General features: G+C 53.5%; 1 protein-coding gene across 1 annotated transcript in view; it reads left to right on the forward strand.

Annotated features, from left to right (window-relative positions):
* Positions 1 to 13,689, forward strand: part of CEP250 (centrosomal protein 250) — a 40,106-nt gene extending 26,417 nt beyond the window's left edge. The window contains exons 24-32 of the mRNA XM_068987098.1: positions 625 to 746; positions 1,926 to 2,046; positions 3,273 to 3,394; positions 3,844 to 6,429; positions 9,752 to 9,865; positions 10,058 to 10,213; positions 10,636 to 10,737; positions 11,725 to 11,787; positions 13,124 to 13,689. Coding sequence (XP_068843199.1) covers positions 625 to 746; positions 1,926 to 2,046; positions 3,273 to 3,394; positions 3,844 to 6,429; positions 9,752 to 9,865; positions 10,058 to 10,213; positions 10,636 to 10,737; positions 11,725 to 11,787; positions 13,124 to 13,387 — 3,650 coding nt within the window. The 3' untranslated portion in view covers positions 13,388 to 13,689. The remainder of the gene's footprint in view (positions 1 to 624; positions 747 to 1,925; positions 2,047 to 3,272; positions 3,395 to 3,843; positions 6,430 to 9,751; positions 9,866 to 10,057; positions 10,214 to 10,635; positions 10,738 to 11,724; positions 11,788 to 13,123) is intronic.
* Positions 13,690 to 14,214: the final 525 nt, after the last annotated feature.

A 14,214-nucleotide genomic window follows, 5' to 3' on the forward strand; every position in this document is an offset into this window, starting at 1 on the left:
TCCAGGCAGTACTGCATCAAGGCCAAGGCCACAGCCTCTGGGATGGATTCAGTCAGAGTGTGAACCCCAGCTCTGCCATTTGCTAGACATGTGTCCTTGGGCAAGTGACCTCTCCTGTCTGAGCTTGATTTTCTCAACTGTAAAATGAGGGTGTTATAAGTACCCACCTCTCGGGTTTTTTCTGAGGAGTTAATGAAATGACAGAAATAAAATCGCCCACACAGTCCCTGGCACTTGTTCACATGCTCAGTCGTGTCCGACTCTTTACGACCCCATGGACTGCGGCACGCCAGGCTTCCCTGTCCTGCTGCTGCTGCTGCTGCTGCTAAGTCGCTTCAGTCATGTCCGACTCTGTGCGACCCCATAGACGGCAGGCCACCAGGCTCCCCTGTCCCTGGGTTGGCACTTATTAAATGCCTAACAAATGATAGCTGGCATTTTCTAGTGCCCATCAAAGTGTCTGGCACATAGGTATGCAGACCAGGGCACGATGAACAAACTGCTGAGGGGGATTCTTTGAAGAGAGGGGTGGATAGGAAGGCCAGGGCCATGTCTGGGTGGTGTGGTGTGGCTATTTCATTTCATAGTGCAGCCAGGTCAGGAGGTGTTTCCTTGTTTTTTCAGACCAGAATGGCACTAGGATCCTCTTTAAGAGAGGGCCCCTCCTGACGGCTCTCTCAGTTGAGGCAGTGGCGGCCGCCCTCCAGAAGCTTCACCAAGACCTGCGGAAGACGCAGCAGGCCCGGGTATGTGTCTCTGTTCTCCTTCCTCAAGCTCTTCACCTTCCCTGGAAAAGGGTCATGGCGTAGTTTGACCTGTGTTATTTCTTCTTTAAAAAAAAAAAATTATGTATTTGATTGTGCTGAGTCTTAGTAGTTGCAGCCTGTGGGATCTAGTCCCTGACTGGGGACTGAACCTAGGCATCTTGAATTGGGAACGTGGAGACTTAGCCACGCTAACCCCCTGGTGGTTCCTTGGACCACCAGGGAAGTGTCTAACCTGTTTTATTTCTGACGTCAAGTTGGAATGAGTTCTGCCTCTATTGCTTACTACCTGGCAGCCGTGAATAAAGCATTCGGCTTCCTGGACCTTGGTTTCTTTAGTAAATTAGGGCACCCTGTGCCCGCTTCACCAGGTTTTGAGGATTAAATGAGTGAGGGACTCAAGTGAGCCCTGTAAACCGTGATACTCTGTGTAGATCTGGGATATTGTTTTACATCATTTTCCTCTCAGCCACGAATTGTTCTTAGTGCCAACACCTCCAAGAAGAAACCAACAAAAGGGGATCATTGAGATCTGAGGATGCTGTTTATAGGAACATTCTAGGCCCAAGACAATATGAAATGTCCTCCAAATCCCACCTTATGGTGAACCTATCGGTCAGTGAAAATGGAGTGTCAGTATACCAGCCACTCTGAGCTAGGGATACAGAAAGGAGAAGCACCTGCTCTCTGCCCTCAGGAAGGCTCATGACAGGGCTGAGCAACCCAGCTTCGTCCTGAGATAAAGCCGAGCTGCTAGAATTGACTAGATCAGTAACAGGTGCACATTCTGATAATAGGAGGCAGGGACAGTGCAATCTCACTTGAGAGGGTCAGAAGAAAGGAAGCAGTGACCTTTGAGCTAAAGTGTGAAGTGGTTCAGGGAGAGGAGAGGGATCCTGGGCTAAGACTTCAGTAGGAGTTCTGTTTCAAAGACAGACGGGTCAGAAAGGGAAGCCAGGCTCCAGCCAGTTGGGGCAGAGCCTGTCATCACTTCTGGGAGCCAGATGCACGTGACTTCAGAGGTAAATAACCCAGCAGTCTGAGAGTAGGTCCTCGAAGGCAAACCCTGACAGAAGCTGAGGGACTAGAGGGCTCAGGCTCTGGACTGGGGTGAGGTCATGGAAGACGTGGAGCTTGAGTTCCACGTGCTTCCTTTCCCAGGATGATCTGCGGGATCAAGCCCAGAAGCTGGAACAGCGTCTCAGTGATATGGAAGCCGAGAAGAGCCAGGTGCACACAGAGTTGCAGGCTCTGCAGAGACAGCTCTCCCAGAACGAGGAAGGTGAGAAGCTCAAGGCAGGAGGGTTTTGAGGTGAAGAGAGGAATGGCAGGCTTCACAGGTGGCGCTAGTGGTAAAGAATCCGCCTGCAATGCAGGAGACCTGGGTTTGATCCCTGGGTTGGGAAGATCCCTGGGTTGAGAAGATCCCCTGGAGGAGGAAAGGGCAACCTACTCCAGTATTCTTGTCTGGTGGGTCCCATGGACAGAGGAGCCTGGTGGGCTATGGTCCATAGGGTTGCAAAGAGTCAGACACGACTAAATTGTGAGGAAAGGCAGAGAGCCCAGAGGGGTGGAATCGGCCTGGGAACCACTCTTTACTGCTTGCGCACAACTGCGAGAAGATATCCAGAGGCCTCTCCAAAGGGGTGGTGAACCTGATGAACTACTTTTCATGCTTTGCTGGGCCTTTGAGGGCCATCCTGGCAGAAGGGATTAGGAGGAACGGATTTGGTGAACTGAGGGAAGTTGCTGGCTAGGCTTCCATTTTCTCTGTCTGCAGGTTTAAAAACTGGCTACCTAAGGCCTAGTCTGGAAGAACACCTTAAAATTCTGTCATTAATCATTTACCAGTGTTACTTATTTTGTCATCCCCAACTATTCTCAAAGTGATTATCAGGGATCCTGAGCTTGTTTGGGAAATAGAAAAGGGGGGAACCTGGGGAGAATGTATCTGTGCTACAACCAAGGCTGGGAAGGGTGTTGACCACCAGGAAAAGAAAGAGGAGGGTCTTCAGGCTCAAGGCTCAACTACAGAAGAGAAGAAGACAACGTGGGGAGTGGATCTGGGTCTTAAAATGTCCCACTGGGCTCCGTGAGAGCCATACACAGAGCTGGGTTCTGGAGCTTTTGCAGAAATGGAGGGCCCCCAGCAGAGCCGCCCTGGTCTCTAGGAACCTCTGCAAAATCCTTGAATTACTGGCTGAAAAGGACATCCCATGTCATGAAGCTCAACCCTGTCTGGAATCCAGGGTTGAGAAGCTATGTGATTGGGATGAGACGTGTTGGCACAACTGTCAGGCAGCAGATGCAGACAGGGGTCTGGAAGCAGCAGGGAGCCTAGACAAGCAGAGCAGTGGGCAGAAGGGTCATGTCTCTATGAAACTGGATGTAATTCTCTCCTTCTTGGCCTTTTCCTCCTTTGTTTCTCTGTTCCCCTTCTCCCATCTACCTGTACATCCCTCTTTTCCTCCACCCCAATCATGGGCCTTCCTCCGTCTCTTCCCAAAGAGAAATCCAAGTGGGAAGGCAAACAGAACTCCCTAGAATCTGAGCTGATGGAACTGCGTGAAACTGTGGCATCCTTACAGAGTCGCCTCCAGCAAGCAGAGCTGCAAGGAGTGGAAGCCCAGGTAAGGTGGTACTGAACTGGGGAGGGGCCAAGGCTCGGGCTCCCATCCTAGCCCCTGGTCAAACCCCATGCATATATAGTGCCCAGCTTTCTTCACTGGTGGCTCCGTTTCTCTGGCTGTCCCCACAGCCCTGAGGACCATTATGAAGGCCTTAGTGAATCCTCCTTTAATTACTCTTTCTGAATTGAGGTTGAGATCTATATCCCTTGACCTGAAGGACTAGAGTCTAGGATGGCTGATTTGCACCAGACTTTTTTTTGAGCAGAGCAGAGCCTGGAAGTGCGGTTGGGATGTTCTTTTACAGCATCAGCCTAACTAGAACGTTCAGTTCCTTTTGCTCACATCCTTGACAAGGCTGATGCCACAGAGGAAGAAAAGGAAAGGCCCTTGTTGGAGTGACACTTTGAGGGAAGCACAGCTTTAAGGCGGTTTTGTATCTCGTTTTCCAGAATGAGCGCAAGTTACTGCAGGCAGCCAAGGAGAGCCTGACTGCCCAGGTGGAACATCTCCAAACCTCTGTCACAGAAGCCAGGGCTCAGGCAAGTGCTGCTGTGGCCCTGGAGGAAGATCTGCGGATGGCGCGCTCAGCGCTGAGACTGAAAAATGAGGAGGTGGCGAGTGAGCGCCAGCGAGCCCAGGCCCTGCAGGAGCAGGGTGAGCTGAAGGTGGCCCAGGGGAAGGCGCTGCAGGACAATCTGGCTCGCCTGGCCCAGGCCCTCTCGGAAAGAGAAGGGGAGGTGGAGACTCTGCAGGAGAAGATCGAGGAACTGGAGAAGCAACGGGAAATGCAGAAGGCTGTGTTGGAAGTGCTGTCTCTGGACCTGAAGAGAAGGAACCAAGAGGTGGATCTACAGCAGGGACAGATCCAGGAGCTGGAGGAGTGTAGGTCTGTGTTAGAGCATCTCCCCGTGGCCGTCCAGGAGCGAGAGCAGCAGCTGGCCCTGCAGAGAGAGCGGATCCGGGAGCTTGAGAAGGACCAGGAGACACAGACGAGCATCCTAGAGCATCATCTCCTGGAACTTGAGAAGAAGGCCCAAGTGATTGAGTCCCAGAAAGGGCAGATTCAGGACCTGAAGAAGCAGCTGGTCACGATGGAATGCCTGGCCCTGGAGCTCGAGGAGAAGCGTCATAAAACAGAGAGCCAGCGAAAGGCGATAGAGGAGCTGGAGGGCCAGAGGGAAGCGCAGAGGGTGGCTCTGACCCACCTAACGCTGGACCTGGAGGAAAGGAGCCAGGAACTGCTGGCACAGGGCAGCCAGATCCAGGAGCTGGAGGGCCACAGCACTCTTCTGGCTAGTGAGCTCCAGGAGAAGGAGCAGGAGGCCATGGCCCAACGAGACCAGATCCGGGATCTGCAGAGGCAGAAAGAGCGTCTGAGTCAAGACCTGGAGAGGAAGGAGCAGGAGCTGGTGCTGCTGAAGGAGAGGACGCAGGCCCTGGAAGATCAGAGGAGCCGGCAGAACAAGATCCTGGAGGAAGACCTGGAGCAGATCAAGCTGGCCCTGAAAGAGCGGGGCCGGGAGCTGGTCTCGCAGCGGCAGCTGAGGCAGGAGCGGGCGGAGGAAGGGAAGGGCCAGAGCAAAGCTCAGCGTGGAAGCCTGGAGCACATGAAGCTGATCCTGCGAGATAAGGAGAAGGAGGTGGAGTGCCAGCAGGAGCACATCCAGGAGCTTCAGGAACACAGGGACCAGCTGGAACAGGAGCTCCAGGGCCTCCACAGGAAGGTGGGTGAGACCAGCCTCCTTCTGACCCAGCGGGAGCAGGAGATCGCAGTCCTGCAGCAGCACCTGCAGGAAGCCCGGGACCAGGGGGAGCTGAAAGAGCAGGAGCTTCAGAGGCGGCTGGAAGAGACCCAGAGGGTCCTGGTGCAGAGGACCCAGGAGCTCCAGGCCTTGCAGCAGCAAGAGGCCCAGGGCCAGGAGGAGAACGTGAAGGAGCAGGCGGACTCACTGCAGACCGCCCTGGAGCAGGCGCATGCCGCTCTGGAGGAGCGCCGGGCCGAGCTCGAGGAGCACAAGGGACACGCGCGGAGGCTCCAGGAAGAGTTGGCGGTGGAGGGGCGGCGGAGCCAGGCCCTGGAGGAGGTGCTGGGTGACCTTCGGGCAGAGGCCCGGGAGCAGGAGAAGGCGCTGCGGGCCCTCCAGCAGCAGTGTGCCGAGCAGGCCCAGGAGCACGAGGCAGAGGCCCGGGCCCTGCGGGACAGCTGGCTGCAGGCAGAGGCACTGCTCGAGGCCCGCGACAGGGAGCTGGAGGCCCTGCGGGCCAAGGGCCAGGCCTCCCAACGGCAGGAGGAGGCTGCCCGGGGCCAGGCTGAGGCTCTGCAGGAGGCCCTTGGCCAGGCTCAGGCCGCCCTGCGGGAGAAAGAGCAGCATCTCCACGGGCAGGCCGAACTGAGTCGCAACCTAGAGGCCAGCATGGCCACCTTGCAGGCCGCCCTGGACTCCTGCCAGGCCCAAGCCCGGCAGCTCGAAGAGACCCTGAGGAAGCGGGAAGGTGAGATCCAAGACGGGGACCTCCAGCACCAGGAGGCCATGCGGCAGCTCCAGCAGGTGCTTGCCCAGAGGGACAAAGAGCTGAGAGAGCTGAGGAGGCAGGGGCAGCTGCTGGAGAAGTCTTTGGCCCAAGAGAAGCAGGAGCGCAGGCACGAAAGAGAAGGGGAAGAGGCAAGGGGCCTTCGGGAGAGCCTAAGGGAGCTACAGCGGACCCTGGCTCAAAAGGAAGATGAGCTCCTGGAGCTGCGAGAGGCCCAGCAAAGGAAGGATCTGGAGGACTTGCCCCGCAGCCACAAAGCCTCGCCCAGGGAGGAGCCGTCTCCCCAGCTCGATTCCTCAGGGCCCAGGCTGCAGAGGGAGCTGGAGCGACTGCAGGCGGCCCTGAGGCAGACGGAGGCCAGGGAGATCGAGTGGAGGGAGAAGGCCCAGCACCTGGCGCTGTCCCTGGCCCAGAGCAAGGCCAGCGTGAGCAGTCTGCAGGAGGCGGCCCTGCTCCTACAGGCCTCCGTTCTGGAGCAGGACTCGGAGCAGCAGAGGCTGCAGGTGAGTCACGTCGTGGTGGGTAAGACTCCAGGGCCATCTGCACCTCAGGATGTGAGAAAAGGTGAGGTCACGGACACCTCAACACAGTGGAATCCCGGTTAGTGTGCTAGTGTGGGGTGGGAGGGGCAAGGCAACACCCACAGACTCTGTCCTCCCAGAGTTAACGGTCTAGTGGAAGAGCGATTATTGTGCAATGCAGTGCAGCTCTTGGGGTTAGTGCTTAATTAGGATTAGTTTAGTGTGCTCTGAGCAAACTAGAGGGATGCCCCGCCTTTCCTGGGTCCCAAAAGGCTTCCTGGTAAAAGTGATGTTTGAGATTAGATCTGAAGGGACCAGTAAGGAAGTAGCCCAGCACAGGTTGTTGTGGGGGGAGAGGAGAGAAGGAGGGGAGAGAGAACATAGAATGCCAGTCAGGGAGTTGAGGCTGCCTGGGACATAGAGCAGGAGGCTGGCAAGAGTAGAGGACAGCAGGGGCCCATCGTTCAGGGCTTGTCACCATGTTGAGGACCTGGGTGACCAGTGGGAAGCGGATGAAGAGTTTGGGCCTAGGCAGTGACAGAATCAGATATATAATAGTTCATAAAGATGGCTCAGGCTGCCGTGTGGAGCAGCTGGAGATCTGGGGAGACCGAGTAGGAGGCTGTAAGTGGGAGTCGGCGGGGAGATGGTGACCTGAGATCGGGAGTATGGATGGAGACATGAAGAAATGACAAAGTAAAGATAGGGCCCAGGTTTCTGCTCACTGAGATAAAGGTGGGTTTGGGGAAAAGGAGGGAAATAGTGCTGTCAGTTTGGAAACGAGTGACATACCTGTGGGACCTGCAAGGGGACAGGTCCCGTGGGCGGGTCTGTAAAATGAGCTGAAGGTAAAGGATGAGATTGAGGCCAGCGGTAGAGACTTCGGAGGTATCAACAGTTAGAAAAAGTGGGCTCCTCTAGGCAGGATGTTGAATGGCAGAGGAAGTGACCTTAGAGTATGACCTTTACCCTCAGGTCAGGGCCATGTCTTAGTCATGTTTCACGATGCACTGAGCACAAGGTCTGCACACAGTGGGCCATCAGGAGAGCTGGGTTTACTGCTGGACATAGGGAGGTATTATCTCTTTTACCAAGAGGAGCCCAGCCCGTTTTTCCTGAGAAGTCATCTCTATATCCTGGTCCCTTGACTGGATGTGAGCACTGGAGAACCCCCTCCCCAACCTCAGACACACAACCCTGCAGGGACTAGCCTTCCTGGAGCCCCAAAATCTCTGTTCTGGTTAAAATACAATATGCACACAGAGGGTTTCATTTATGAACTTTGGAGTCAAGTTCTTGGATTTGAAATACAGTTCTGCAGTTTAGTAGCTGTGTGACCTGGGGTAAGTGCTTTTTCTTCTCTGACTTGTTTTTCTCATTGATAAAATATGGAATGATAATATCAGCCCCATACAGCCATTTTGAGTCCAAAAAGGAATAATATAAATAAGAGCACAAGAAAGAAGCATTCAGTAAGTGGGACTCCTTTCCTATTTCTAGGCCTATTCTTACCGGCACAGAGAAAGTCAGATACGTAGGTAGGCGGGAAGGCACTCTCTATACTTGTGAATTCCTGAGCCGTATTTACTCATTAATGGAATTCAGGTTGGTACCCCCATTCCCAAAATACTCAAGGACATTTTTTGGAAGTAGCCCTCTTCATAGTAGCATCACTTAGAAAAAAGCATTTATTTGGCTTAGTTGTGGCATGTGGGATCTAGTTCCCCTGACCAGGGATTGAACCTGAGACCCCTGCATTGGGAGCGAGGTGTCTTAGCCACTGGACCACCAGGGAAGTCCCAATAGCATTATTTAAAATTGAAGTATAGTTGATTTACAATGTTTCAGGTACATAGCAGAGTATATATATATGTATATATATACATATAGAATATATATATAACTGAATATACCTGTATTCTTTTTCAGATTCTTTTCCCTTGTATTAATAGGTAATTAGAAGATAGTGAATATAGTTTGCTTATTTGTGCAATACAAGCAGATTCTTGTTGTTTATCTATTTTATATATAATAAGGTAGTGTAGATCTGTTAATCCCAAATTCCTAATTTATCTCTCTTCCCCCTTTCCTCTTTGGTAACCATAAGTGTGCTTTCTATATCTGCCAGTCTGTTTCTGTTTTGTAAATAAATTCATTTGTATCATTTTTTTTTTTAGATTCTAAGTATAAGTGATATCATGTTATTTGTTTTTACCTGTCTGACTTGCTTTACTTACTAAGGCTGTCCATGTTGCTGCAGACGACATTGCTTCATTCTTTTTATGGCTGAGTAACATTCCACTGTATATATTTACCGTCTCTTCTTTATCCATTCATCTGTCCATGGACATTTACACAGTAGCATCAGTTTTTATTTTAAGCATTTGACATGCCAGGCACTGTTACTCTCACTTTCTTTTTCTACAACAACCCTGAGACGCAGGAACAGTTAATATCTTCATTTTATAGTTGAGGAATAACCCATAAAAGAGGTTAAGTAACCTGTTGGTGATCATCCAGCTCATGAAGGGCAGAACTCGGATTAGACCTAAGCAGGCTGGCTTTCAAGCGTGGCCTCATACTCCTGAGCTTCTTCTCCCTCCCAGACAGCCACTACCCACAAGTAGACCATCTGTTTCTCTTCTCTGTCTCCCCTCTTGACCTTTGCCGTTTATGAACGCTTGAGTGTCTAGAAAATAATCTAAATACTAGTCTTCCCATTTATCCAAAGAAGTTTAACCCCAGAGGCTTGATCTACGCTTCCTATTTTACAAAGGTGGTTGTGGTTTGGAGAGAGCTCCTATCTTGACCCAAGTCACATGGCTGGTAAGTGATGACACAGTACCCGCCTGTACGTGATTCCTGAGTCCACGCTCTTAGCACCACACCGAGTGCTCCCAGTTGTCGCTTGGCTTAGGCAAGATCTAAACTGAGACAGGTCCAGGGAGTTCCCTGGTGGTTTAGTGGTTGGGATTTCACTGCCATGGCCCAGGTTCAACCCCTGATCGGGGAACTAAGATCGTGCAAGCCATGCAACATGGCCAGAAAATGAAAATAAAGGGAGACAGATTTTAGTCCTAGACCACCGTGTATCCTTGGGAAGATCCTTCTCTGTTCCTTTGTTTTATCCGTCTGTAAAATGTAGATTCTGGACTAGAATAGCTGAGAGGTGCCAAGAAAAATAAGACTATAAACCTGATGAGACTGTTGAGGATGGAGGGTGGAGTGGATGTATGGATGTTACTCTCACTTTCTGAATGTGCGGTCACCATGGTGTGACTTGCTCTGCACCTTGATGTCCCAGGACGAACTAGAGCTCACCAGACAAGCTCTGGAGAAGGAGCGACTCCACAGCGTGGGCCTGACCAGCCGAGCAGAACAGGGGCCTGGAGGAGAGCCCGGCATCCGACTGGGAGAGGTGAGCTGGGGGCCTGGTGAGAACAGATGGCCCAGGAGGGAGTGCCTGTCCAGGGGCTTGTCCCCTTCCCCTAAGAATTGGGTCCCTAACACGCACACCTGCCTGGTTCATCCTTTGCCCTCTGTCTAGCTCCCCCGCCTTCCCCTGTCTCAGGGGCTGCCCCGGTGAGCTTGACAGGTCTCTCTCCTTCAGGTCTCAGAGGTGAAGATGGAGCCGAGTCCTGAGGCGGAGGAGAGGCAGCGCTGGGAGCAGAGGCTTGAACACCTGCAGCGAGCGGTGGCGCAGCTGGAGGTTGACCGGAGCCGGCTGCAGCACCACAATGCCCAGCTGCGGACCACCCTGGAGCAGGTGGGTGACTCCGGTCCTCAGCTCCTGCCCCCAGTCCGAAGAAAGGCGCGCATCTCCACTTCTCCTGCAGCCCCCAGGGCAGGGGGTTTGGAAACAATAGCCCAGGACCAGATTTCGCCTGCTCTCCATGCACCAGTATTTGTGACAAAGACTGAATGGCCCACAATGCCTGAAGTTCTACAGAAAAGACTTCCTGGCCACGCTTAGAAGCCCGGGAGGCTGGCCCCACGTCCTCTGTTGCAGCAGCACTGTGCACTCAGGGCTGTCCCAGCACAGGCTCTCCTCTGCACAGTTCAGCTTCTCACGACCCCTTATGTTCGCACCACACCCCTCACACCAGCCTGCTCCCCAAAAAGGCAGCTCAGCTGCAGCCCAGAGCCAAGCCCAAGCCCTGGGCTCTTACTCACACCCAATCTCTGCAGGTGGAGCGAGAGCGGAGGAAACTGAAGAGGGAGTCCATGCGCGCGTCGAGGACAGGGGTCCTAGAGAGCAGTGGAGCCACAACACCGTCCCCCACACCCCAGGTTTGTCCATTTTCATTGAGTGCAGCTTCCGGAAAGCCCAAGCCCAACCACCAGAAACAGTCCTCTGCAATGTGTATCCAAGGCAAGAAGCCGATTCAGCCAGTCCAGAGGGCCCCTCCTGACCTGGCTCTGTCCCGCCCAGCACTGCCCCTGACCCAGGAAAGAGGCCCAACATCAGTGAGTGGGCCTTGAATCAAGGCTGGCAGCCCTGCCTTCTGAGCAGCCTTTGCTGATGTTAAGTCCACCTGCCCCGAGACCAGTGCTTCAGGCTCCTAGGAGCAGAGCTCATGGGCTTCTGGTCTCTCCCAGTGTGTGGTGCTTGCCACACCCTGATGTACCTAGGGACTCGATAGCAGTTTTGTGGACCTCTTAGACTTCCTTGCCCTTTGCAATACTGAATTTGCAAGATATGGGTCCAAGGTGTTTTCTGGTGGTCATTCAGTCATTAAGTCGTGTCCGACTCTGCAACCCCATGGACTGCAGCACGCCAGGCTTCCCCATTGAGTCAGTGATGCCATTCAACCATCTTATCTTCAGTTAACCTCTTCTCCTCCTGCCCTCAATCTTTTCTGTGGCCAGACGGATTTAGGGGAAGACACCACAAACCATTCTTTCGACTGAGTTATACCCATCAGTCGACAGTCCTGGATCCTGGCAGGCAGGGACGATCTCTGGTGGCTGAGCACGTCCCAGCCCTCCATCCCCCTTCCTTTAAGGAGAGTTTCCCAAGGGCAGGGCCCTTGTCTCACTTCCCCTCTGCATCCTTCGCGTGCTGCCTTTAAATGAGGAGGTGCCTTGAAGAAGCCAGTCCCATCCAGACCTCTGGGACATTTGGCATCAGGTTTCCACAGGCGTTGCCGATTGGTTTGGTTTAGACCCTCTGAGGCCTCTCCTGCCCCCAGGCCCTGGTGCCCCAGGATTATGGGAGGCCTGCACAAACCCCCGATGGAAGGCCTGTTCCCCTGGAACAATATTTTTCTCCCCCAGGATGGAAGAGGAGGACAGAAGGTCTCCTCGGATGCCACACACATGGCTGAGCTGCAGAAAGAGGTACGTTCCAGAAGGTTCCATCTTCTAAGGCTCTTATCCCCCCCTGGTACTCGGACAGCAAGGCTTTGGTGTCTGCTATGTGCTTGGTCCCTTGTGCATCTCCAGCAGGGAGAGGGAAGATAGTTCGTGCCTCAAAGAACTGCAGACCCCATGGGAGGCAGGCAGAGCCCAGTCCCAGCTCCACCTGCTGCACTGAGTGCATTTAACCTCTCCTATGCTTAGGGTGGGAGCGGGGAATAAAGTACGCTCCAGGCCCCAGACTGCCTACCGAGAAAGGGAAGGGAAGAAGGCCGAGGAGCAGACAGAAGATTCTAAGAGGACGGCCTGAACCAAGCAGAAGCACCCGGGCCTCCTCTGCCCTCACATGCATGCTTGCCGGCAGGACTGTCCCCAGCACACCAGGCAGAGCAGCCTGGTACAGGCGCCAGAATCCACACCCCAAGCTCAGGTCAAGCTCTGGGAACCTGTTTCAAGTACCTTCTTGCCTCTGAGGCCTCACCTGAAGGTTCACCCTGTCTTGCAAATCCCAGGAGTAATTAAAACTATGAAATTCTGATTTCAGAATCTGTGCCAGAAGTCAATAGTCACTACTGGAAGGGCCTGACTATACAGCTAGACCTCAAGCTCTCACTTTGAATTCTGTTAGACTCATATAAGGTGATCGCTGGGACAGGCCCAGACTAGGGTGAGGCAGGGCAGGCCTCCCTGTGGACCTGGAGCTCCTCCTGAAGTTTTGCACTCGATGAGGAGCCTCTCTTGCCCCACCCTCATCCTGAATATGCCCTGAGCTCCCAATAACTCCACCTCAGTGTACCCATCTGAGAAATGGATCAGTCAGTGATTCTCAACCCTTATGCACATTAGAATCATCTGGGGAGCTTTGAAAAAAATACTGATGCTCAGGTCTCATCTTGTCTAGTTAAGTCAGAATGTTTCTTAAAATCTCCCAAAGGAGCATGATGGAGCTTTCTATAGTAATTAAAGCATTCTGTATCTTGACTGAGATAGTGGTTATACATGGGTATGTATGTTAGGAAATATGTTAAAATGTACTTAAAATCTGGGCATTTTATTACATGTAAAAACATGAATAGTTGTGTTTTTTTTTCAAGCTCCCTCTTTGAGCCTCCTGTACAGCCGCTGTTGACAATCACTGGATTCTCTGATTCCCAGCAGCCCTTCCCCTATACACTGTAAAGCCTAATCCTGAGATTCATGGGCGTGGAGTTGATTCAAAGGCTGGTCTGACAAGAGCCACAGGAGCTGAGCAAGGAGGGGGGTGGGCAGCTTCACGGTCCTCCATGGCTCTTGCCCTCTTGGTTTTCCTGCCCCCCAGGTGGCCCTCCTGCGAGCCCAGCTGGCCTTGGAGCGGAAGCAGAAGCAGGACTACATCGCCCGCTCGGTGCAGACGAGCCGTGAGCTGGCGGACCTGCACCACAGCCTCTCTCACTCCCTCCTGGCCGTGGCCCAGGCCCCCGAGGCCACCGTCCTGGAGGCTGAGACCCGCAAGCTGGATGAGTCCCTGACTCAAAGCCTGACATCCCCTGGGCCCATCCTGCTGTGCCCGAGCCCCAGCCCTGCTCAAGGCACCTCCAGGTAGCAGCCACAGCCCGGGAGCTCACAGACGAGATGGCGGTACTGTGGGCTGTGGCCGCTCCACACAGTTGCAGCTGGAAAGAACAAGTTCTGGCTCTGTGACCCAGCCTGGGCGCCCCAGGTCAGCGGACATTCCCAGGAAGAGGGGAGGAAACCCACACGGCTGGGGGCAGGCCCCGACTCACACGGGAATGAGAACACAACACTTGTTGCCAACCTGCAGTCACCTCGAGAGTGCCTTGCCCTGGCCAAGTGGGTATCTGCAGCCTCTCGCGAGAACTCGTTATCCAGCCCCTCACCCTCTGTCACCTCCCCCTTCAGTAATAAACCCTGGGTCTTGGCATTTGTTCTCAGCTGCTGTCTTTACAGTATACCTGAGTACATCAAGAGCATCTATTAAGGAAGGCTTCACCAAAGATTCCTGTCAGGCGGCAGGAATTTATCATCTGCCTGCATTCTGACAGAGACAGGCTGCAGAAGGCACACGACAGAGCCCCTGTCCACAGGAAGCTTGAGCCCAGTTGACAGGACCAGGCAGATGCCCATCCCTGAGTCAGAGACAGTTCTGTGTGCTGCCTAGAAGTGCCGTAGAAATGCCTGGGCCTGAGGCAGGAAGGTATGAACTGGCCCTCGAAGGCTGGAGAGGACTCGGGTGGGTGGCCAAGCACCCTGGTGAGAAGACTGGTCTGCCCTGTGGCATGGGCAGCGAGGGAGATGAGGGAGGGCCTTGGGGATCTAGATTTGAACTCAGGGGTAATGAGGAACCGTCATATGTTCTTGACTTAAAACGTTCTGGGCTTCAGAAACACTGAATGGGCTTTTGGCTAAAGT

This window comes from Capricornis sumatraensis, chromosome 15 (genome assembly GCF_032405125.1).
Source record: "Capricornis sumatraensis isolate serow.1 chromosome 15, serow.2, whole genome shotgun sequence".
NCBI classification, from domain to species: Eukaryota; Metazoa; Chordata; class Mammalia; order Artiodactyla; family Bovidae; genus Capricornis; species Capricornis sumatraensis.